General features: G+C 49.8%; 2 protein-coding genes across 3 annotated transcripts; one reads left to right on the top strand and one right to left on the bottom strand.

The window, feature by feature from the left end:
* Positions 1-2,192: 2,192 nt before the first annotated feature.
* CCDC87 (coiled-coil domain containing 87) lies at positions 2,193-7,400 on the bottom strand. The gene is given in 2 exon segments (XM_027045066.2): positions 2,193-4,233; positions 4,235-7,400. Coding segments are annotated over 2 exon segments (2,550 nt in total). The 5' UTR covers positions 6,761-7,400; the 3' UTR covers positions 2,193-4,209.
* On the top strand, positions 6,919-19,037 carry CCS (copper chaperone for superoxide dismutase). 2 transcript variants are annotated; one of them, XM_027045067.2, is made up of 8 exons: positions 6,919-7,076; positions 7,409-7,481; positions 13,195-13,332; positions 13,540-13,717; positions 14,230-14,290; positions 18,348-18,425; positions 18,497-18,600; positions 18,715-19,037. In XM_027045067.2, exons 1-8 carry the CDS (start codon positions 7,038-7,040, stop codon positions 18,866-18,868), a joined length of 825 nt encoding a protein of 274 aa, XP_026900868.1. In that variant the 5' UTR covers positions 6,919-7,037; the 3' UTR covers positions 18,869-19,037. The 2 variants fall into 2 exon arrangements, with proteins under 2 accessions (XP_026900868.1, XP_053058867.1); XM_053202892.1 differs by lacking the exon at positions 7,409-7,481 and having other exon boundaries at positions 6,934-7,076.
* Positions 19,038-24,031: the final 4,994 nt, after the last annotated feature.

Raw genomic sequence — 24,031 nt, 5'->3', positions numbered from 1 at the left:
CAGTTTTCCTGGAGTCCAGTCTCCCTAGAGGGAGGTAATAATGCCTTCTCTTTCTTTGCAAGATTGTTTCTCAGGATTAAATGAAATAATATCCCTAAAGCACCTGAGCATGACACTTCACAAACAGTTCTCGGCACAGCTGAGTTTGCTGGGATGGGCTCAGAGGCCTCGTGGCTGCTTGGAGGCTTGGCACAGAGCAAGGGTCCTCACTGCAGCCAGACAACCAAGGCAGAGGATTTGAAGTCTCCAAACCTGGGTTTAAGTCAAGACTCTACCATTTTAGGAGCAAGTTACACTCAACTGATTCTCAGCTGAATGAATGTGAAAAGCACTTCATAAACCATAAATAGGATCAGCACAGGGAGGATCACACAGCCACGGGTTTAGGTCTGGAACTTTGGGAGAGGTGGTCCTAGGTCTATATATTTCCACATCTGAATGCCAGGTAGAAAGGCAGAATCTACTGAGGGAGTGCTTTGAACAGGTCTAAGAGTCTCCATCTCCTGTGGCTTCTCATCTCAAGCCTGTCTTGGGTTTTAAGATACCCTTTTATGCCACTTGAGGCCCAGATATCCCAAGTAGACCTGTGTGTCTAGGAATGTACCCTCTTTGTCCTATCTCTGGGCACTAACACTATCTAGAACTGTCAATGAGAATTCCAAAGGACTAATTCACAGTGAGATACTGTTTCCCCCAAGACTTTTCCAGTACTCATAATGGCTATTGAGCAATAAGAGGGTTCTTTGGTCAAAGTTAAAGAAGTGTATTTTTTGCAAGATTTATCAGAGCTTTCAATATGCCAATACGTACTGTCAATCTCTGAGGGAATGCAGAAATGTATATGTGATGTTTCCCAAAAATGTTTGACCATGGAAACCTTATTCCAGGACTATCACCCAGGATTAGTTTACTATGCAACACACTTTGGGAAATGCCACACTAAGCTTCCTGTCTCACTCCTCCTGAGTGTCTTTTGCTTTTTACAGGGGCTGATGTGCTGGTGTTTTGGTTAGCAAACTACAGCATGAGGGCAAAATCTGGCCCTGTGTTGGTAAATACGATTTTATTGGAACACAGCCCTGCCCATGTACCTATACATTGTCTATAATTGCTTTCACACCACAAAAGCAAAATTAAGGCTCATGAGAGAGAACACGTAGCTCACAAAGCCTAAAATATTTACTATCTGGCCCTCTACAGAAAAAGTTTTCTGACCTCTGCTGAAGCATTGCTCAACTGGGTTAGGTATAACTTCTGGAGAAGCAGCACCAGAAGAGACGTGAAGCCACACTATGAATGCTACATATAGCACATCTGCTTGGAGGGCCAGGTTAATTCAAAGATAAGCGATTTCAAGCATCATTTTATATTTTAAAACTGGACATACCATGGAGTAGAATGCAAATTTTGCATACATTTCAAAAATAAAATACTTCAAGGAAATTTCTCAGGCCTCAGGCTAGCTAGCACTGCTTCCCCGCATCAGTACACCCTCCCCGACCACCCCAATCCCTCGTACCTAACCAAAATGTTTATGTTCCTCCATTCCAAGGGGAATTTGGGTGGAGATGTTTGAGAAATGCTGTTTTGTTGGGAAACCAAAACAAAGTTGATGTTTGTGTGTCAGCCAACGATGAGTGAAGGCGTTCACACTACCTATGCTATGCCGGCAGGTGAGGCAGGCTGTATCTAAGAGCTCTTTTACCGTATCTCACAGAATCAGTACACCAAAAAGGCACATGCAGGCTTCTGAGTTTTTGGGTCAGTCCTGGGCTTGAGTCCTGGCTCCCCCACTTAGTACCTTTATGACCCTGGGGAAGCAAGTTTACTTACTTGAGCCTTCATTTCCTTAGCATAAAATGATGATTAACATGCAGGAAAGTGTTCTGAACAAGGTAAGAACTTAATAAGTGTTAACTACTGACATGTCAGCTAAATTTCCTGAATACGTAAAGAGCTCTGAAAAATCAAGAGAAAAATAGTCAAAACCAGTTGAAAAGTGGGCAAAGCGCATGGACGTTTTACAGAGAAGGAAATACAGTTTCCCTGTCAGAGAGTCCATAAAGATTCGGCGCCCACCTCCTTTGCAGGAAGATGAAGAACCAGACTTTGTGCCAGGAGATGCAACTTCACTCATAAGAGAGCCACTCATAAGAGAAATGAGAACACAACTCAAATGAGTTACTGTTTTTCACCTGCTGGATGGTAAAGGTTGAAAAATTTGATAACATTCTGTTGGTGAGAGTGGGGAAAGAAATATACTCATGCAATGTTGATGATACTGCAAATTGTTACCACCAAATGCTTATGCTTAGACATAATTCCACTTCCAGGAATTTAAACTATAGAAATAGTTGCACATTCTAAATAGGTGAACAAGGATGTTTTCTAGAACATTTTGCATTTTAAATGTCCATGAATGAGGAACTAGTTAAATAAAATAAAATTACACACCGTGGAATACTATATAGCTATCAAAGAGAATAAGGCAGCTCTATGTGTGTGGATATGGAATGAGCTCAAGGCATGTTACGTGAAATAAGAAATGGGGCAAGAGAGCAGTGTAGGGCGTTACTACTATTGGTGTAGTTATAAACATATGCATAGATAACATAAGCATATATGCTCATATATGTACAGGGTCTCTCTGAACTAGTTCATACATTAGCCTATGAGGCCTTACATAATCTAACCTACCCCTTGGCATCGTGTTGACTCCTCTGACTCATCTCCCCTGTGCTCCACTGCACCTGCACTGGCCACCTTGCTTTTCTGGAACACTCCAGGCACCCACCTGCCTTAGGGCTGTGCAGTGGGTGTCAACGAAGTTATCCTCCTTGATTTTCTGGAACACTCTAGGTACCTGCCTGCCTTAGGGATGTGCAGTGGGTGTCAAGGAGGTTATCCTCAATGTCTACAGGGTTCACTTCTTCCCTCCTTCAAGACGTTGTTCAATCCTTACCTTCCCAGTGAGGCCTGCACTGACCACCCTAATTAAAATGACATCCCTCACCCTGTTTCCTCTTACCCTACTCTCCTTTTTCTTTAGTCCACAGTGCTTATCGCCTTCTAACATTCTATTATATTGTGTGCTTGGGTACTATGTTTACGGTTTACGGTCTGTTTCTCCCAAGTAACGTAGGTATATACTCTACAAAGGGTGGGGATCTTTGTTGTTTAGTGATACAGACCAAGCACGTGTCACCTAGTAGGTGCTCGGTGACTATTTGCTGAATAAGAGAATGGAAAGATGCTCAAGATCTGGTGATGGTCCCACAGTGGGGGAACTGGGGTATGGGAGGTAGGGATGGGAAGGAGACTCACTTTTCAGTATATACCCTTATTGTTCTTTGTACCACGTGCTTGTGTTAACTGGTAAAAATGTAATACAGATTTTTACCTCTACCAACAGGATCCTAGAAGTGTAAGTAACAAGCTGGACCTAGCCCCTTTATCTGACATATGATGGTCCAGGTACAGAGGAGTTAGGTAATTTGGCTGAGGTTACAAAGCCAGGATTTAAATCCATATTTCCTACTCCAGGGCCCCAGCTCTTTTATTATCATTTTCTTAACGTTTATTCATTTATTTTTGAGGGAGAGCACGAACACGAGCAGGGGAGAGGCTGAGAGAGAAGAAGAAAGAATCCCAAGCAGGCTCCATGCAGTCAGCCCAGAGCCTTACGTGGGGCTCGAGCCCATGAACCGTGAGATCATTACCTGAAATCAAGAGTCAGATGCTTGACTGAGCCACCCTGACACCCCAAGAGCAATATCTCATAAGCATCATGCCACAGAACCTCTTGATTTGGGACTCTAATCAGCCAATTTAATGTAGTATGATAAATGCTAAGCTGAGGTGTTCCAAAGGTGAAGGTTTTCCTCTGTCTGACATTTCCCATTACAATGAACTCCAAGGGAGAGTCTCGGTTCTTTTGATATATGAGATTTTGGCTCTATTGTGCATGGCTTGAAATAAAGGGGTATACTGGGCTTCTGGGCTTGGGGGTGCATTATGCGAACCTCACGTCAAAATAAAATATTAATCTCAGTCCCTTGGTAGTTGGAAAACAATGTTCCTGAATCCTGCACTCCTATATCTTCTAAAGCACCCAAGGGGTTGGAGGATCTGCTGGATGCTTGGGGGTGAGGGGGGGATTTGAGGGCACTTGGCCTTGTCAAAGAATAATGGGAGTATTCCCAGGAGCTATTAGAGGCTGGCTGCTGAGCTTCTGGAACAGCCCTGGCTGGTGGGAGGCTTTCTGAGCCCGGGCCAGGTGGCGGACCCGTCGCCGCTGCTGTAGCCAGTAGAGCATCTCCACCTTGTCATGCTTCATCTTGTCCAAGTATCGCCGCCCCTTAAAGGTCACTGGCTCACCAAAAACTAACTCAATCTCCTCCAGGAGGGAAGCCAGAGGGGTCTGCACTAGACTGATCTTTCTGTGTAGGTGGCTGCGGAACTGATTCTCCTCCAGGAGGCGACTCAGGTCCATGTCAGTCTTTTGGAAGAAGCGGTTGGGGTCAGAGGCTTGTCGCTCAAACCATTCCAGTTTCCCCATCAACATTTCCCGCAGCTGAATGGGTTTCAGGGCTTGCTCCCAGGCACTCACCAATGAAGGCAGCTGCCTCAGACGAGCGTTGGAGCTGTACTTGATGGCCATGTCCAGCCGATCCTTGTCAGGGACCTCAAGCATGGACCACAGCCGCTCCAGACGCTTCTGCAGATTCAGGATTTTGTAGGGTTCTCCCAGGGGGCCGCTCCTCTTAGTTCCTAGCCTGTGCCCCAGCACAGTGTTCCAGTCCCACTCTCCTGGCACAAAGTCTGGTTCTTCATCTTCCTGCAAGGGAGGTGGGCGCCGAATCTTTACGGACTCTCTGACAGGGGCCTTGACCTCCACAGGAACATCCTCTTCATACATTTGGAAGATGACGTGGAGGAAATCTGTCTCCTGGCTGGTGAGGTATTTGAAGTAGTCACTCACAGACAAGGTGGCTTTCCACCAGTTCACCCATGAGGCTTTGTTTGACCACTTCTCCCAGCCTTTGCTTGCTTGCAGCGACGTGAGGGAGGATATCTTATCAGAGGTGGACTGTAAAATGTTTGCTCTCTGGGAATAAAGTCCAGCCAACTTGGGATTGATGACGCGATGCTGTTTTTCTTGATGTAGAAAGGCTGAGGACAGATACGTTGACCAGTCTTTATTGGCTGCAGGCTCAATGAGGGGTCCCTGGTCAAAAGAGAAGTGGTCAAGAGAGACACGGCTCATCAACTCCTTGTAGACCTCCCTGATGTTATTGCCAACAAAGCAACCAACATCCATTTCTTCAATAAGTTTGGGTTCTAGTTCACCAGCCAGGTGGTTGTATAGAACTCCGGCCCTGTCAACGTGGAAGGAGTCCAAAAAGTTTCTCTCAGAGACCTGCACAGCAGCTGCTTGGACCACAACCTGATTTCCTAGCTTCAAAGTAACAGTCACCGGCTGTGGTTGAAATGGAAGGGATTTGGGGCACTGGAGGCCCCACTGCCCAGTGGCTTCTTCCTCTTCGAGGCCCTTCAACATTCTCTGCAGCTCCTCCAGGCGATGTGCTGCAGCTGGGTGGCGGGTCAGGGCCCCTAGGAGTGGGGGCAGGCCTGTGTCCAGCGATGAGTAGTGAGTCCTCTCCAATTTCATGTTATTTATCATCTGCTTCAGGTCCTCAGCCACCGTGTCCCCTGCCAGCTCTGGTTTGCTCTCTGGAGCCAGGACCAACGGGGTTAAGGGGCGAGGGGGGAGTGGAGGGACGCCCAATTCATCTGCTAGCTTCCAGCCCTCCCGCAGAGAGGGCATGGACTGGCCCCTCTGGAACTGGGAGCAGAGGGGCAAGTGGGAGGTAGGGGGAGCCCCGCTGGTGGGAGTCACAGAGTACCTGGGCGGTGACACAATCTGTGCGGAACTGAAGTCGCTTTCTCTCTTCTGCACGGAGGACAGCCATTGGAGAGGCTTCTTCTTCTTCAGTTGCGGGATGGACTTCAGTTCCTTCAGTGGATCCAGTTCAGGCTCACTGAGAAACTCCCGCGGGCGGCTGAGTTGGATGAGATAGTTCAGGTTGAGGGTGCAGCACGGTACTTGGGCGAAGCCGGAGCTGTGAAGCAATGGGCTAGGGAAAAGCTTGAAACTCCCGGTGGAGCCTACAGGGCGCAGCTTGTGCATGCCGCGGTGGGTCTGCTCTATCTTCAGCAGGGTGAGGAAGTCGGCGAACAAGCAACGATAGACCTCAGGGCTGGTGAGAAAGATTGTGCAGTCCTTGGTGAGCCTGGCGGTTAAACGGGTGAGCGTGGCTGATTCAGTGAAGACACTTACGGGGGTCGACATGGTGTTCAGCAGGTGCAGGTAGTGTAGGAAGAGCTGCTCACTGCTGAGCAGCACGTAGACCTGGAGTCGCTTTCGCAGTCTCTGGTTGTTCAAGTGGTTCAGACTAGGTTCGGGGGGAGGCTCCTGCCAGCTGCACTTGAGCTCGTCCAGGATGACCTGAGTGAAACGGAGACGACCTTCGGTAGGCACGCGCACCGCCAGCCCACTATTGGCCAGCCGCTCGGCCACCTGGCGACACAGAGACTCCGCCGTCAGCCGTGAGACCGGCGAGGGCAGCAGCATCGGCACCTCCGGCGGAAGGCGCTTCTGAGATTCTGAGCATGTCGCCTTGCGGGGGAAGAGCGACAGCGGACACAGCAACCGGTGGTAAAACCGCTGGAGCTCGGGGTCCGGCTTATAGGGCTCCATTTTAGCGCTGGCGGCACAGGAGGTCTGGCCAGAAGAGCGCCGGAGGATCCTAAGGCAACCAGGGGTCACTAAGGCAACCAGGGGTCGGATGGCCCGAGTGCGCCTGCGCAGCCGGTGAGTGCCAAAGCTAGACTTGCGGGAGGGGTGTTACGTGCGCGCGCACCAGGAGGCGGGGCAAAATGTGACTTCCGAGGCCCCGCCTCTCCGTGACGCAGTTGGAGGTTTGCATCTGAGACCTCGAGCAGTTCAGGTCTTCTGGCAGGTGACTGGGTCCGGGATGGCTTCGGACTCCGGGGACCGCGGGACCGCCTGCACGGTGAGGGTCGAGGCCTCGTGTGGGAGCCTCTCTGGGCAGAGAGCCTCGGACCCCGGGGTTAACGCAGGAAGAAGGGAAAGAGTAGGCACCTGGGGCGGGGCCTGGGACCTCCCCGGAAAACCGCTTCGAGACTTGCGGGGCTCTTGGCGTTGACGTTGGAGGGTTGGGGTGTTGGTCCCGGAACGATCATGACTGATAATGAGGGCGCTTGAGGAGGGGTCACGTGAAGACGTTTTCCTAGGCCTTCGGGGCGGCCATAGGGGAGGTAATGAAGCAGGGTCACGCAGAAGGGGTCCCCAGCTCTCACCTGCGCGTCCCTGACGCCCTTGCAGCTGGAGTTCGCGGTGCAGATGACTTGCGAGAGCTGCGTGGACGCGGTGCGCACGTCCCTACAAGGGGTGGCAGGTAAGAGCCAGAAAAACTGCGGACAGTCTTGAGGCCTCTGGAAGGAGCCGGCAAGTCTCTTGGACCAACCCTACTCCCATTTACAGGTGTAGAAATTGAGACCCAGAGACAGGAAGGAATGTTCTCAGAGTCATACGGAGATGCAGAGGCAGAGCCTAGAGTACAGATCTCAAGCCTGCCCTGCCAGAGCCCTCTACCGGCCCTGACACACTGGTATTGTGCATCTCAGGTGTCCAGGGAATGAGGAGCTAGGCAGAGGATAGATAGCCCCACCTACAGAGGGCGTTCCCTGGATACGGCGGCGGCTCTTGCTTGCCCAACAGCATAATCTTGACAACGCAAACAGCAGCCTTGGCCGTGTTCCATTCCATGCAGCTCCTGATTCTCATAAGCCAGTTAACTGGTCTGGAGGTGACCTTGCACAACAGAAATATCTGAGAGGGCAAAGGCACTGGGAACTGCCTTCTTTGATTCTGGTAAATGTTCATCCAGTCATTCAGCAGGTATGGACCAGACACTGGGGGCTTTTTAGGGGGAAGTGTTCACAAATGTTTCAGACACAGTCTGCCCTCAGGTAATGATAAGCATGGAAGCCTTGCTCATGGAAGAGCAGTTCTGAGAGGAGATGAATGAGATGGGTTCTGAAGCTAGGGCAGTGATGGCACTTAGCCTGTATAGGGCAGCAGTAGTGGGTAAGGGTATGTGCTCTCGAGTCAGAATGTTTGTGGTCAGATCTCCTCTTTGCCACTGAACGGCACTTAGACTTCATGCATGTTACTACTTGGGCCTGTTTCTTCAGCATTTAAATGGCCATAAGCTACTCTTCAGGACTGTCATGAAGAATAAGTTAGTTAATACATGTAAAGCACTTTAGAAAAATCTTTGGCATGTAGCGAGAGCTCACTAAATCTTAGAAATTATGAGAGGAAGGGCTTACAGGTGGCAATCTGATTGGGCAGAGGCATTCAGACAGATATTGAAGCAGAGAGAGAGAGAGAGAGAGAGAGAGAGAGAGAGAGAGAGATATTTGCCCTCTCTGGGAGGCCTGGGGCTTTGGAGAAGAGGGTTCTGCTCTTCTCGTAAATAAGTGGGAGAAGCTCCAAGCCCAAGGCTCACTTCCTTGAACCCTTGTCACACGTCCTAGAGTTCCCTGTGGTCTTATGTTTTCTTTCTTACTAGGCTTTGAGCTAAACAAGGGCTGGCCTGGCCTCACTCTGCACCAGCTGCACTGAATCTTGCTCAGCTGGGGAGCCAGCCTTCTTGGTTCAGACCAAGGTCAAGAGTTGAGGAAGTGCATAGTTACAGGGAGCTTCCCACTGGGGCCCTCCCACTTGAGAAGCAGAGAATCAGCTCTTAGGAGACCCCAGAAGAGGAACCCACTTGCATGGAAGCCAGTCCATCAGAAAGTTTTTTCTGCTGTATATCTAAAATATATTCAGAAGTTAGCCTCTCTTTTTCCATACATTGGCCTTCACACCAATCCAGGTCACCTTAGCTCTCCCTGAACCACACAAGAACCTCATCTTTGTGCTCCCTGTTGCCTCTGTAGCCCCCTCCAATAGCTTTTCCATACAAAAGCCAAGGTGATTTTTAAAATTGTGACTTAGATGATATCACTGCCCTACTTAAAATCCTCCAGAAGTAATAATGTTTGAGAGCATCCCATGGGCCAAGCACTGCTCATTTAGGCCTTTAATATTTCTCTGAAGAAGGTAGTGGTATCTCCATTTGCAGATGAACAAACTGAATAGAAAACTCGACAGAAAGGTTGAGTAACTTGGCTAAGGCCACACATCTAGTATGTGGCAGACTCAGAATTTCAACTCCAGAGTCCACATTCTTTTTTTTTTTTTTTTAAGGTTTATTTATTTTTGAGACAGAGACAGAGCATGAACAGGGGAGGGGCAGAGAGAGAGGGAGACACAGAATCTGAAACAGGCTCCAGGCTCTGAGCTGTCAGCACAGAGCCCGACGTGGGGCTCGAACTCACGGACTGCGAGATCATGACCTGAGCCGAAGTCCGACGCTTAACCGACCGAGCCATCCAGGCGCCCCCAGAGTCCACATTCTTAACCACTATACACTGTGGCTTCTCCCAGTGGCCTCCCGTTGCATTAAAATTAAAATCCAGATTCTTTCCTTTTGGGCCTTGCTTGACTGGTCTCCACTTACAGCTTCATATCTAACTATTCACTTACTTACTTAATTTACTTATTAGAGAGAGAGAATATGCATGAGCAGGGAAGGACCAGAGGGAGAGAGAGAATCTTAAGCAGGTTCCATGCCCAGTGCGGAGCCCAAAGCAGGACTAAATCTCATGACCCTGGGATCATGACCTGAGCCAAAATCAAGAATTGGATGCTTAACCAACTGAGCCACCTGGCACCCTGTATCTGTTTACTCTCAGCTCTAGCCACATTGGCCTTCCTCTCTTCTTAGAACATGTCAGTGTTGTTCCTGCCTCAAGGTCTTTGCCAGCGTTGTTCCCTCTGTTGGAATACTCTTACCTGACTACATTCAGGGCTTCACTTAGAGGTTCAAGGAGACCTTCCTTGACCAGTCTAAGTGGCTTGCCCCGCATTTGTTCCCTATCACCTGTTTCATTGATCACGCTTTTCACTATCTGAAACTCTGTTGTGTGTGTATTGGGCATTTGTGTCCCTGCACTGGAACACGTGCCATTTCATGGGTCAGAGATGTGACCTGACTTGTTCCCTGTTTATTTGCACTGCCTGGAACATGGCACGTGGCAGGTGCTTAGTGTATGCTGGTCAATTAAGGCAAATAAAAAAGTTCCTCACACTGTGTGCTTATCTGAGCCCCAGGAGCCTCAGAACATCAGCCTTAGGGGCTCAACCTTACTTTCTGTGGGGCAAGGGGACCAAACATCAGCTTTGGGGCTGGACAGGCTGCCTTCCAAGCCAGTGGTGCCCCCCTCCCGGCCTCGTCTCCTCACCTGCCAGATGAGGACAGTATCATCATCCTGATGTGTGTCAGACAGAGCACAGCTCTTGGCGTACCCTGGAGTCAGACCACAAGAGTTCCCCCATTACCCTCCCTGTACCCCCTTTGCAGCCATTGGCATCCAAAGGCATCTGTAAGTGGACCCAGAGCGCCCAACACTTCACAGGCTACCTGGTGGCTCAGGATAAAATTTTGTTTGAAGTGAGGGCCAGTTTGGTAATTGGAGGGTTTTCTTCTCACAGAGTCACCCTGTACTTGCAGGAGAGGGGATGCATGTGTTCGTCTGATGTCTTACAAATTCTGCCCCTCCCCCGCTCCCCCAACAGTGTCGCTGCTGCTGCAGGGGATCCGAAGACACAAGCCTGTGAGAGAGATTCCTGTCTCTTAGGTGTTACCTCTCCCTGATAGCATTTCCCAGTTTTGCCCCCTGGGCTGTTATTCCCATCTCTGCCTGATGGTTAATCCACAGGGAGTCTGGCTTCGGAGTCTGGCTTCTCCCACAGCCTGTGAGCTCCCTGAGGACAAGGACCAGCGCTTTTCCTGACCCTGGCCTCCTCCATGCCTAGCACACATTTGTTGAAAGAATATGGAGGAGGGAAACCAAAGATGAAGGGAAAACCAGTAGTCCGTGTAGCTTTCAGTTCACAGGGCACCAGCTCAAAAGGGTGAAATGGCTTATTTAACCTTTGTTCTCTGGATGGCCCACGGCTCCCCTGGGCTTAACCTGCAGAGCAATGGACACATTTACTAAGTTGAAAGCAGAATGGTGGAAGTCCTGCAGGTGAAAGCTGCATTATAGTTCCCAACCCATCACCCGTGTGCTGGCTAAGGGTTTGAGAGCTCTCTTGAAAGCCTTGGGAGGGCCAAATATCTGAATGAAAGAGAAGCCCCTTCTCTTCCTTCTTTGAGTCGGCTCAATGGCCCTCAAAGCTAGGCGTGGGTCAATCATCCCGCAGTCTGTGTGTACATAGGGTCACTTCAGGGATTTGGAGGGCACCTGAGACACACTGACTTTGGAGGCTGACCCCTGTGGACCACACAGAGCTCCTGCACTCACAGGGGACTGTAAGCAGTGCAGCGTGAGTTACTTGGGGGAAAAGGGAGCTCCTACAGGAGGGGCTGCTTCTCAGGGTGAGCGGAGTGTCTGGGCAGGTTTCCAGAGCTAGGCTGCCTGAGATGAATTCCAGTTCCCTGATTTACTACACCGTGCATTTGAGCAAGGTTCTTAAGTCTCTGCAGTTTTCTCATCTGTAAAACAGGGATGTTAGTACCCACCTCACAGGGTTACTTGAGTATCAAATGAGCTAATATGGGTAGAGTATAAAAAGCCCACAGTACATGTGTGCAAATGTTAGCTCTCATGATGATCGTGATAGCACCCCCCCTTTTATTTATTTTATTTTATTTTATTTTATTTTATTTTATTTTAGGGAGGGAGCACATGTGCACGCAGTAGGGAGGGGCAGAGGGAGAGAAAGAGAGAGAATCTCAAGCAGGCTCCACTCTCAGCACAGAGCCCAATGCAGGGCTCAATCTCTTGACCCTGGGATCATGACCTGATCCAAAATCAAGAGTTGGACACTCAACCGACTGAGCCACCCAGGTGCCCCAGCCCCCCGCCCTTTTAAATTAATTTACTTTGAGAGAGAGGGAGAGAACAGGAGCAGGCGCAGAGTGAGAAGGAAAGAGAGAACCCCAAGCAGGCTCTGTGCTGTCAGTGTGGAGCCTGACATGGGGCTCGATGTCACGAAATGTGAGATTTTGAGCTGAGCCCACACCAAGAGTCTGACATTTAACCACCCAGCCCCCCCTTTTAGGTGTGTGTGACAGTTTTGTTGATATGTAATTCAGATATCCTAAAATACACCCATTTTAAGTATACAATTCAGTGTTTTTTAATATGATCAGGGTTGTGCAGCCATCACCACTATCAATTGTACATTTCATCCCCTCATGAAGGAATTGTACACTTTGGCGATCACCCTCTTATTCCCCCACCCCCCAATCTGTTGTCTCTATAGGTTTTCCTATTTTGGACGTTTTGTCCATAATGGCATCATCTAATGTGTGGTCTTCTGTGACTGATTCTCACTTAACATGATATTTTCTAGGTGCATCCCTGTGGCAGCATTATCAGCCCTTTGATTCCTTTTTATCTCTTTATGGTTGAGAAATATTCCATTGTATTGATGCACATTTCCTTTTTTTTTTTTTTTTAATGTTTGTTTAGTTTTGAGATAGTACCAGCGGAGGAGGGACGGGGTTGGGGGTGGGGGTGGGACAAAGGATCTGAAGCAGGCTCCACGCTGACAGAAGTGAGCCTGATGTGGGGCTCGAACCCATGAACCATGAGATCATGACCTGAGCCTAAGTTGGACGCTCAATCGGCTGAGCCACACGGGCGCCCCTGGATGCACATTCATCAGTTGATGGGCATGTGGGTTGTTTTCTCCTCTGGGCTATCATAAATAATGAAATACTGATGGCCCACTTTTATGAAAACATCTTAAGTAATTACCTGTGTTTCTTAAGTTACAAATAACTCCTGGCTTATAACAGGGACACACAATAACCCTGGAGGTCGGGTGGCATTATCCCCACTTTATTTATAAAGACACAGACTCAGAGAGGTTGAGGGCCTTAAACAGCCAGCAGGCAGCTTCCCAGCTTGCCTCCAGCCGTGGGGAGGTTGGTGAAGATGAGGATGGGGTGTCAGCCCTCTGCTGCCCGTGCCCCCCTCTCCCCACAGGTGTCCAGAGTGTGGAGGTGCAGTTGGAGAACCAGATGGTCCTGGTGCAGACCACCCTGCCCAGCCAGGAGGTGCAGGCCCTTTTAGAAGGCACAGGGCGGCAGGCGGTGCTCAAGGGCATGGGCAGTGGCCTATTGCGTGAGTAGCCGCTACAGCCCTGGCCTTGGCTTCTCTGGGAGGGAGGGGGCTGGTACACATTTAAACCGTAGGATTTGGGGGTTGGGGGTTCAGGTGGCCTTGGGGAAGGCATGAGAGTTATGCGGGGCTCTCTCCTTGCCCTTTTTGAGCTGATGAAGGTGTGGGGCTGAGGTGGCGAGCCAGCCCAGGTGTCTTGATACCTTGCAGAGAATCTGGGGGCAGCAGTTGCCATTCTGGAGGGGCCTGGCCCTGTGCAAGGGGTGGTGCGCTTCCTACAGCTGACCCCCGAGCGCTGCCTCATCGAGGGGACCATTGATGGCCTGGAGCCTGGGCCGCACGGACTCCACGTCCATCAGTTTGGGGACCTCACAGGGAACTGCAGCAGGTAAGTCATCTGTAACATCCCCGGTGGCATCTTCATTCCCCCAGTTGTGCACCCACTCCATGCAGAGGCTGTGTTCGGCCGTCCATACAGGCTTTCACACTTGTTCCTCACAAGTACTGTAAGGCATATACACACACACCCAGTCTACAGATGAGGAAACTGAGGCTCAGTCAAAGGCCCCAGGGCATGTACGTGGTAGGGTGGGATTTGAACCTTGATATTCCTGCTCGTAGCCACCTTACTGCCTCTGAGAAGGAAGTAACTCCTACTAGACACAGAAGGGCAGGTCTCCATGTCATGGTGTTTGTCATGCTGTGATGCAATTCGTTGCTTACTCATCTGTGTCTCCCCCAAAAGTTTATTGAGGGCAGAACCCACATCTGATTCTTCTCCGTGCCCTCAACCCAGAGCCTGGTACAGAGTAAGTCTGTTTGCTGAGTGAGTGGGTGAAATAAATAGGATGGCCTGCGAGCCACTGTTTTGCTGCCCTCCTGCTTACCTTTTGTTCTTAGCTGTGGAGACCACTTTAACCCTGATGGAACATCTCATGGGGGCCCCGAGGACTCTGACCGGGTAAGTGTCCATCTGGGTGAAGTTTAGGCTGCAAGGGGGCCCGAGGCCTCAGGCAGGGCAGGTTGCTCCTGGGGCGTTAGCAGACAATTCCATTTTGGTGGGGTCCCCTCATTTTATTTTGTTCTAATTTAGAAACATTGACCCTCCCTGTGGTTGAGGCCTAACCCCAAGTGCTCACAGTCTGGTGAGGGAGACCCTTGAGGACCCCATGGTTGCAGAGCAGTGAGATGACCCTTGCAGGAGCCTGTGGGAGGCCCCGGGAGCCCAGGGCAAGCACCCGATCCGGCCTGAACCCAAGGACATGGGCAGTGGGAGAAAGCTTTCTGGAGAAATGAAGGTGTGGAAGTTGAAGATTTTGCCTGAACTAAAAAGGCCATTTCTGATGGTGCAACTCCCAGCTTGGAGTTTTGTTTTTCACCAGAGAATTGTTTCCTGTCGGCAGTGAGTTCTATGCTGCCTTGGTTTTTGCTTATCTGAGTATTGCTTGTTCTGTTAGTTATTCCACAGTTTCCTATAAGTTAACTCAGGTTTTTCCTTAGGTAAATTGGGTTATTTTTTTTTTTTAATTTTTGTTAATGTTTATTCAGTTTTGAGAGACAGAGGCAGAGCATGAGCGGGGAAGGGGCAGAGAGAGAGGGATACATAGAATCTGAAGCAGGCTCCAGGCTCTGAACTGTCGGCACAGAGCCTGACGTGGGGCTCAAACTCACGGACTGTGAGATCATGACCTGAGCCGAAGCCGGACGCTCAACCGACTGAGCCTCCCAGGCGCCCCAGATTGGGTTATTTTTAATGCTATAATCTATCATGGAAGGTTTCAAACATTGCAAAGGAGAGAAACTTGTCCTAAACTCCCGTGTCCCTATCACCCAGTTTCAACAGTGACCAATTCATGGCCAGTGTTTTTTGTTTTTTTTTTTTAATGTTTATTTTTGAGAGACAGAGACAGAGACAGAGCATGAGTCGGGGAGGGGCAAAGAGCAAGGGAAATACAGAATCTGAAGCAGGCTCCAGGCTCCAGGTTGTCAGCACAGAGCCCGACATGGGGCTTGAAATCACAAACTGTGTGATCATGACCTGAGCCGAAGTCGGACGCTTAACCGACTGAGCCACCCAGGTGCCCCATGGCCAGTCATTTTTCATCTACACCTCCAGCCTTTCTCCACCATTATTTTGAAGCAAATCAAGACATCGTTTCATGTAATTAAGGTCGGTTTATTTTTAACAAGAAACCTAATACTGCCACAGAGAATGGAAAACCGGTACTTGTAGCCATAAGAGCAGGGTCATTGCAAAAATGACCATTGGAGGCCAACTAAATGTTAGTGCAGTCCTGCTGGGTTCTGGCCTGCAAGGTCTGAGAACTGAGGAAGGCCTGCTTTTTCTCCTTCATGTGGAAATTAGTGAATGTTAGAGAAGGTGTTGAAGACTGAATTAAACCTTTGTCCTGGGTGTCATCCAGGATGATTGCCCTCACTCAGGGATTTAATGTTTCCTAACACCCGGTCACATCTCCTTCACTTCTGGGGTATGTGTTCCCTCTGCACTCGGAGATTCAGTACCAGGGCAGGCTCTGGGGCCTGGTCCCTCTCCCGGGACCTGGCAGCCCCTCTTTACACCCTCCCAGGACTCACAGGCTTCCTGGATTTGTAATTTCTATTTGATGAAGGTTTGTAGCCTTCTGCCACAGGACAAATGAAGCTATGGTACATGTTTCTTAACTCATGTACCTGATTTCTTGGACTTTTGACAGCTCCCTCACATTTCCGATGGTCAAAAGTTTGACTCCTTTCCCCTCCCACCCTGGGAAGCCAGAGAAGGGTTTCTGTCGGGTCCACTGTGTGGTGCTGTGTTTGTGCCCCATGTAGCAGTGACCTATCGCTGTGAATCAAATCATTCCCAACTTGGGGGTTTAAAACAACAAGCATTCATCTCCATTTCTCCGGAGCACGAACATGGGCGCAGCTTAGCTGGGGGCCTCTGGCTTGGGGTGACTATAATCAAGGTGTTGGCTGGGGCTGCAATCATCGCAAGGCTCATGTCACTGTTGGCAGGCCTTGGGTCCTCCCTGGCTGTTGGCCAGAGATATCAGTCCTTTGCCACGTGGGCCTCTTCCTAGGGCAGCTCACAACACGGCAGCTGGGCTTCCCCCAGAGCGAGTACGTAAGAGAGGGCATCCAAGACAGAACCATTCTATCCTTGTAACCTAGCCTAGTAAGTGATGCTAGGCCTAGCACGTGCACAGTGGAAGAACACAGAGGGACGTCAGTACAGGGAAGGTGCATCTTAGAGCACCTCGAGCCTTGCAAGGTGCTGTGCAAGAATTAAGCAGGTGAAGAACAGAGAGTGGGAATGTCAGGCACAGATGGGTGGGGGTGGGGGTGAGGGTGACTCCATAGGCAGAGGCACTGCGGCATGAACCAACAGGGAGCAGTTGGGAACTGGCAGCACTATGTCTGTTAGGGAGTGGAGACCGGAAGGGTGAGAGACCATTTTGCAGCCTTGCTGTAGCCCAGGCCCCCTCAGGGTGGGGGATGAGAAGGGGCTGGGGCCAGCTGCTCTACTGTCCACAGGTCCTTGATAGAGATAAAGACTTGAGCAAGAGCTGGGCTGCCAAGGCTGCCGTGGTGACTGACAAGTTCCTTTTGGATTTCTGCATCTGCTTTTGCCCAGGTGGAAGTGAATTCAGTGTGGGGGTTTACACCAGAGCCTGGCTGTCCCTTTGCACCTCTCGTAACTGGTCCCCAAGCTGCCTTCCCTTCTCTTGCCTCCCCCCAATCCTTCCTCTCCGTGCGCTGTGCTAGAGGTTACCCCAAAGCACAGAGTAACCATGCCATGCCCCTGCCCAAAGCCCTTCTTGGCTCCCCAGCTTCTAAGGGCATAGACCCTGGCCAGCTGCTTGGTGTGACATTCAAGGCCCTGCGGCCCAGTTCTACTTGCCCAAGTGCAGGGGCAGGAGTGGACCGTGCTGCTGGGTCATGCCTCTTGAGCCGTATTGCTAGGCTGCTTGCTCTCTCAGCCCAATCCTGAAGATACTCCTCAAGGCTCAGTATCACCTCCCCTTCCTTGATCTTTCTGCCATAAAGGCCCCCACCGCAGGATAACAAAAAGCGCCAGGTGTAAGCAGCAGATGTCTCTCTGGAAAACAAGATAAAGCAGAAGTGGCACTTCTTGCTGCTTGTCACCCCCGTCCCCCAGTGACATGCTTTGTGACCATTCTTCACAGCAAAGCCATGTGCACCAGCCCGCACAGGCACAGGCACTTGCTTCTGCCTAAAGCGTCCGATTGGGCACAATTTATCTGTACAGACGTGGGCTTCCGTGACTTACCAGTAAGGTCCAGTCACCTGCAAACCTACTCGCTGCCGTACTAACTCTGTGTTTCATAATCGCTAGTCTGTTCGACGTCTGTCTCCCCACCATGCTTCGAGCTCCTTGAGGGTGAGGACTGCATGTGCACGCTACAGCATGCCAGCAAAGTGTGTCTGATGGAGGAAGTGCTTGGTATATGTGTTAGGACATTTGTTATTACCTTCAAAGGGAAAAGGTAGGCAGAGCCAACTTCTGGGGGAGGGCAGGATAGGCTCCTTGCTCCCTGTGTTTCTTCTCTGTGTTCCTGGAGGCTGGGAGTCAGGGACCAGTGCTGGATGCTTCCTGTGGTCAGGAAGCCAAATCTGGCCAACTTAAGCCCAGGGGAATTGCATGCAGCCCGCCAAGGGCTTAGTGTCAACAAGAGGCTGGAGAACGGGGCTTGTAAAGAAGAAGGAACCAGGCTGGCTTTTGAGGCTGGGTTGCAGGGAGGGTGACAACCTTGTAGGAGAAACAGTCTGGTCCAGTGGGCATGACTTCCTAGGAAGGGGGTCACTGGCCAGGATGTCAGTCCCAGGGAGGGAGCATCTAGTTGCCATCCTGTGTCCTGGGCCATTCCTTATCTTACCAGACTGCACCCAGAGGAGGGCACTGATACTTTTGGGGAAGGGGAATCAGATACTGGGAAGCCAGAAGCTGGTGGCTGTGCCCCATGTGCCCCTCTCCTCACCCCTGTATGTCACCGCAGCACCGAGGAGACCTGGGGAATGTCTGCGCTGACACTGATGGCCGAGCTGTCTTCAGGATAGAGGATGAGCAGCTGAAGGTGAGGTGGAAAAGAGGGTGGGGACCTTTCCTAACAGGTCCACTGTCTGAGGCTGTTATCTGCCCTCAAAGGTGTGGGATGTGATTGGCCGAAGCCTGGTCATCGATGAGGGAGAAGACGACCTGGGCCGGGGTGGCCATCCCTTATCCAAGGTCACAGGGAACTCAGGAGAGAGGTGAGTGATGCCACCCCCGGCAGGAGGCTGTGCTGTGCCAGCAGTGCATGGGCAGCCCTGGAGGAGCCCAGACCAGTTTACAGCGCCCGCTCCTGACCACACATTCTTCCTCAGGTTGGCCTGTGGCATCATCGCACGCTCCGCTGGCCTTTTCCAGAACCCCAAGCAGATCTGCTCCTGCGACGGCCTCACTATCTGGGAGGAGCGACACCGGCCCATCGCTGGTGAGGGACGAAAGGAGCCGGCCAAGTCCCCTGCCCACCTCTGAGCACGGCCTCAGCCTCGGACGTGTGACTGTTCTCCCAGCTGAGCACCTCCACTTGCAGAGAGCAGGCAGGGAGGCCCTGCTTGCCCAGTCCCAGGAGAACTCGGGTACAGGGTGTGTGGGGTTGCTGTGATGGCGCCTTGGCAAATTAAAGTTTTATTTTCATACAGAACGTTGGCTTTTGTCCGTGTCCCAACAACGTCCCTTTATGGCCTTGGTGAACACGGTTCCCCTACCTGTCTCCTCCCTTTGAGGACCACCTCTTAGCTTCGGAGCCAAGCAAAACTGGGTTCAAATCCACACACTTCCCGAGGGCTGCGTCCTCCTCCTCAGGGTCAGTGCTGGGCCCCAGCACTCATATTTCTGTCAGGGCAGATCCTGCTTTAGTTCCTCCCTGTGGATGGACCTGTAACATAGGAATACAGGGGCTGCAGGCGGCCCTCTTCCCCCCACCTTGTCAACTGAGTATCAGAAAAAGACTGTCTGCTGAGGAGAGGGATGAGGCAGACGCACAGGGAGAACCTGAGAGTTGTTGGATAATGCCAGGCGCTCCAGGGTCCCCACTCTGGGCCTTTCCTGTGGCCAGCTACTTCCTGACCGGGGGGGGGGGGGGGGGTCAAGAGACACTCCTGGATTTTCCCCATGCAGCGCCCCCTCCCCCCTTTTGAAATTAATCTGGCTTGAGTTGATTTCTTTACTCACAAGTAAAAGACTCTTAATTAATCTAATAAAGTGCTTGGCGCAGAACGTGGCACATGGGAGGTCAAGGGAGCAGTGGCTGTGCATCTGAGGCCAAACGGGGCCCCTGGAAGCTGCCCAGCCAAGCCCCTCCTCTCACAGGGATGGCCAATATCCAAGGACTAATGTGTGGGGCCAGGGTTTCTGGGCCTCTCCACTTACCGTTTTGCCCCCCTACCCTTCCCCCCACTGGACCTTGTCATGCTTGCTCATCCATGACAAAACTGGGGTTTTTTTGACACAGTGGACTGTCAGAATACAAACTTTGCCCCTTATCCTGCCTTCTTGGAACTGGGCAGGCGGTTTTACAGTTAGCTGGCCTTGGCTAAGATGTGCCTGGCTCTGCTCCCACTCCCCCCGGCCTTGCCTGTTGCTCGGTCACGGCTGCTGGCTTTGCCTCCAGCCCCAGCCCTTGAACCCTGCTCTTTCTTGCCCTATGCTGCCAAACCTATGCTTGTTGCTTTCCAGCTCCCTTGATTCCTGGGAACCACCCTTTTAAGCATGGGGCCCAGGCTGTCTCCCCTATTCTTCCTCCAGAGCATTGCAAGAGCTGCCCCTGGATGCTGCCCACAGCCAGCCCCTGGCCTCCTCCCACCTCCCTTCTGGAGTGACAGCTGGAATTAACCCTTTTATGACTAAACCTCTTAGCAAACTGAAGGGAGCAACACCCCCATTAGCTTTTCTCTCTTCTAAACCTTTTTCCCCCCATCTTCTAAACTCTTAAACGTGTAGTGTTCAAACTTTGGTTTAAAACCACAGAACACTCTTCAAACATCTTGAAGGCCCAACGGTGACACATATGTAGAAGAGCAGCCAAAGATGCTTAGCCCAGACTATAGGCCTTCCCAAAAGTCCTGGGGCTCCTGGGAGAACAGTGTGAAAATCTTTGCCAAATTCCGTCATTTTTGTGTGACCTCTCAATCTCTGCTATGTCCATAAACCATTTGTACTGTCATTTACCAGATACTTTTTAAAAGTTTTATTCAGGGGCCCCTGGGTGGCTCAGTCGGTTGAGCGTCTGACTTCGGCTCAGGTCACAATCTCATGGTCCGTGAGTTCGAGCCCCGCGTCGGGCTCTGTGCTGACGGCTCAGAGCCTGGAGCCTGCTTCAGATTCTGTGTCTCCCTCTCTCTCTCTGCTCCTCCCCCGTTCATGCTCTGTCTCGAAAATAAATGAACATTTAAAAATAAATAAATAAATAAAATAAAATAAAAGTTTTATTCACTTTTAAACTTCATGAAAAACGTAATCATATTAGGTAATACCCATATAGTCATTTATTAACTCCTAGGCTCTTTTCTAAACATTTTACATGCAATACTTCACTTAATCCTCAAGATAATAACTGCACGGCAGCTTCTGTTATTATCCCACATTACAGATGAGGAAACTGAAGCACAGAGTGGCTATGTAACTTGTGTAAGGTCACACAGTAATGTGGCAGAGTCTAGGTTCAGACTTGTGGTCTGGCTCCAAGTCTATACTCTTAACCACTCTATTCGTGCTCTTGTAAAGTATGGAAAGTAAGATACATTTGCCATAAATAGAAGTTTGCTAGAAAAAGAGCATACATAGCAATTAAAATAAAAATTGTTCATCCACGAACTGCACCAACATTGTGTATAACTCCAGTGGCTTTGCACTGCATTTCAGGGAACCCAGACACTTTTTTTTTTAAATATCTATTTATTTTGAGAGAGAGAGAACACAAGGAGGTGGAGGGGCAGAGAGAGAGGCAAAGAGAGAATCCCAAACAGGCAGTGCAGAGCACTATGTGGGACTCAAACCCACCAACTGTGAGATCATGTCCTGAGCTGAAATCAAGTGTTGGATGCCACCCAGGTGCTCCGAACCCAGACACTTCCTTTTGCCTCCTGTTTTGTCAGCCACCATTTATTATTTTTTCTTCTGCCACAACTTTTTTTCAGTGGCGCCCAGCACCCAACCTCGTTAGCCATGTCTTAGGGACCTCTTGTCTCTCCCTCCCTCTTCTCTCTGGGTTTTCCCCTCTGGCAATCCCATTCATTCTGGGATTCCACACTGTGGGTTTGGAGAGCTGTGAACATTTAAGGAAACTTCTGTTTTCCCAAGTATGAGAACTTCTCCCCAGCTGAATCCCAGCCCAGGGGCCCCGTTGGAGTCCCTCCTTGGAGCAGTGGCAGACCTCTTCTTGAGGACTCCTGGCTCCAGGTGGTGGTCCTTGGAAGAGATGGGGCTGTTTCCCAAGGCAAGTGCAACTCTGGCTTCTGAAAATCCTTTTCCCTGTTCCTCTTGTCTGTCTTCTCTGACTTTTCCACAACCAGTGGCTCTCAGGTGAGGGCTCTTGTGGTCCTTGGACCAGCAGCATGAGCATCCCCTGGAAAGGTTTGAAATGTAAATTTCAGGGCTTCACTCCAGACTTACTGAATCAGAAACTGTGGGTGAAGCCTGGAGATCTGTTTTATTTTATTGTATTTTATGTGTAATTCTTTTTTTTTTAATTTTTTTAATGTTTATTTATTTTTGAGAGAAAGAGCGCCAGCGGAGGAGGGGCGGAGAGAGAGAGAGGGAGACGCAGAATCCAAAGCAGGCTCCAGGCTCTGAGCTGTCAGCACAGAGCCTGATGTGGGGCTGGAACTCCTGAGCCAGATCATGACCTGAGCTGAAGTTGGATGCTTAACCAGGCGCCCCCTGGAGATCTGTTTTTTTTTTTTTTTTAATTTTTTTTTTAATGTTTATTTATTTTTTGAGACCGAGAGAGAGCATGAGCAGGGAGGGGGCAGAGAGAGAGGGAGACACAGAATCGGAAGCAGGCTCCAGGCTCTGAGCTGTCAGCACAGAGCCCGACGCTGGGCTCGAACTCACAAACTGTGAGATCATGACCTGAGCCGAAGTCAGACGCTTAACCGACTGAGCCACCCAGGCGCCCCTGGAAATCTATTTTAAAAGCCTGCGAGCTGATTTTGAAGCACACTGAAGTTTGAGAGCTTCTAGTCTCATCTTTTAAAAAATGGTTGGCTTAGGGCTCTCAGAGCAGTATGTCAGCCTGCTGTTCTCTATCGTGATGTAGGAGCAGAGTCCAGGATCATCCTCCAGCCCCCACATACTTCTCAAATTTAAATACATATATGATACCTACTTCCAAGAAGGATTCGGTATAGCTTAGCCAGAGATAAAGAGGAGATTATACCTAAACACCTAGGTGAGGGAAGCACCATAACAGACAGTGCTCAGCTTTAAGGTGAAGAGGAAAGAACTCAGGGTTCCCATGGCCTCATTGCCTGCTAATAGCACTAACAATTCTGGTACGAAAGAACTGTCGCTGGGTTTTTGATGCACATTAGTGGTATTGGTGCACTGAAAAGACTATTAGTGGTTACTTTCTAGAAATAAATTACTGTGGGGACACTTGGGTGGCTGAGTCAGTTGAGCGTCCGACTCTTGACTTCGGTGCAGGTCATGATCTCATGGTTCTTGAGTTCAAGCCCTGCATCTACGCTGACAATGTGGAACCTGCTGGGGATTCTCTCACTCTGCCCCTCTCCCACTTGTGCTCCTTCTCTTTTTTCTCTCTCTCTAGAGAAATAAAAACTTAAAAAAAATCATTGTGATTGGCTGACAATGCTCCCTAATGTTACCATCCCTGTCCTAATCCCCGGAAGCCGTAAATGTGAATTTATGTGGGAAAAGAGTCTTTGCAGATGTGATTAAGTTAAAGATTCTGAGGGGCACCTGGGTGGCTCAGTTGGTTGAGTGCCTGACTTTGGCTCAGGTCATGATCTCATGGTCCATGAGTTCGAGCCCCGCATCAGGCTCTGTGCTGACAGCTCAGAGCCTGGAGACTGCTTCCGATTCCGTGTCCCCTCTCTCTTTGCTCCTCCCCCACTCGTGGTCTGTCTCTCCCAAAAATGAATAAACATTAAAAAAAATTTTTTTAATAAAAAAAAAGATTTTGAGATGTTATAACAGCCACAAGAAACTGATGCAGTTAGGATTCAATTTTATTAAAGTAACACATTTAAAACTTAGTTTTCCTTAAGGCTTTAAGTTCAAATTATAAAACTTACTATTCTATTTATAAATCGAGTAAAATAAAAACTACTCTCTTTACCTTTTTTTTTTTTTTTTTTTTTTTGGACAAAACTCAGGTTGGATACATTGGGCTCCCTTACATAATCATATCCATTTGCAACATAAGTTCCCTCAAAGTTTTAAAATTGTATTTGTGGGGAGCAGCGTCTGGGTGTCTCAGTCGGTTAAACATCCGATTTCGGTTCGGGTCATCATCTCATTGTTTCTGCGCTGACAGCACAGAGCCTGCTTGGGATTCTTTCTCACCCTCTCTCTCTCTACCATTCCCTCTCTCTTTCTCAGTAAATAAACTTTAAAAATAAAAACTAAAATTGCATTTGTTGGTGCCTGAGTGGCTCAGTCAGTTAAGCAACTGAC

Source organism: Acinonyx jubatus, chromosome D1 (genome assembly GCF_027475565.1).
Source record: "Acinonyx jubatus isolate Ajub_Pintada_27869175 chromosome D1, VMU_Ajub_asm_v1.0, whole genome shotgun sequence".
In the NCBI taxonomy this organism is placed as follows: Eukaryota; Metazoa; Chordata; class Mammalia; order Carnivora; family Felidae; genus Acinonyx; species Acinonyx jubatus.
This window is presented reverse-complemented; position numbering and strand designations above follow the sequence as displayed.

Bases quoted from the DNA above. Each gene is read 5' to 3' on its own strand.
- CCS (XM_027045067.2), top strand. From the start codon at position 7,038: ATGGCTTCGGACTCCGGGGACCGCGGGACCGCCTGCACG. The intron at 13,333-13,539 runs GTGAGTAGCCGC...GATACCTTGCAG, and splicing joins CATGGGCAGTGGCCTATTGC to AGAATCTGGGGGCAGCAGTT. The intron at 13,718-14,229 runs GTAAGTCATCTG...TTTTGTTCTTAG, and splicing joins CTCACAGGGAACTGCAGCAG to CTGTGGAGACCACTTTAACC.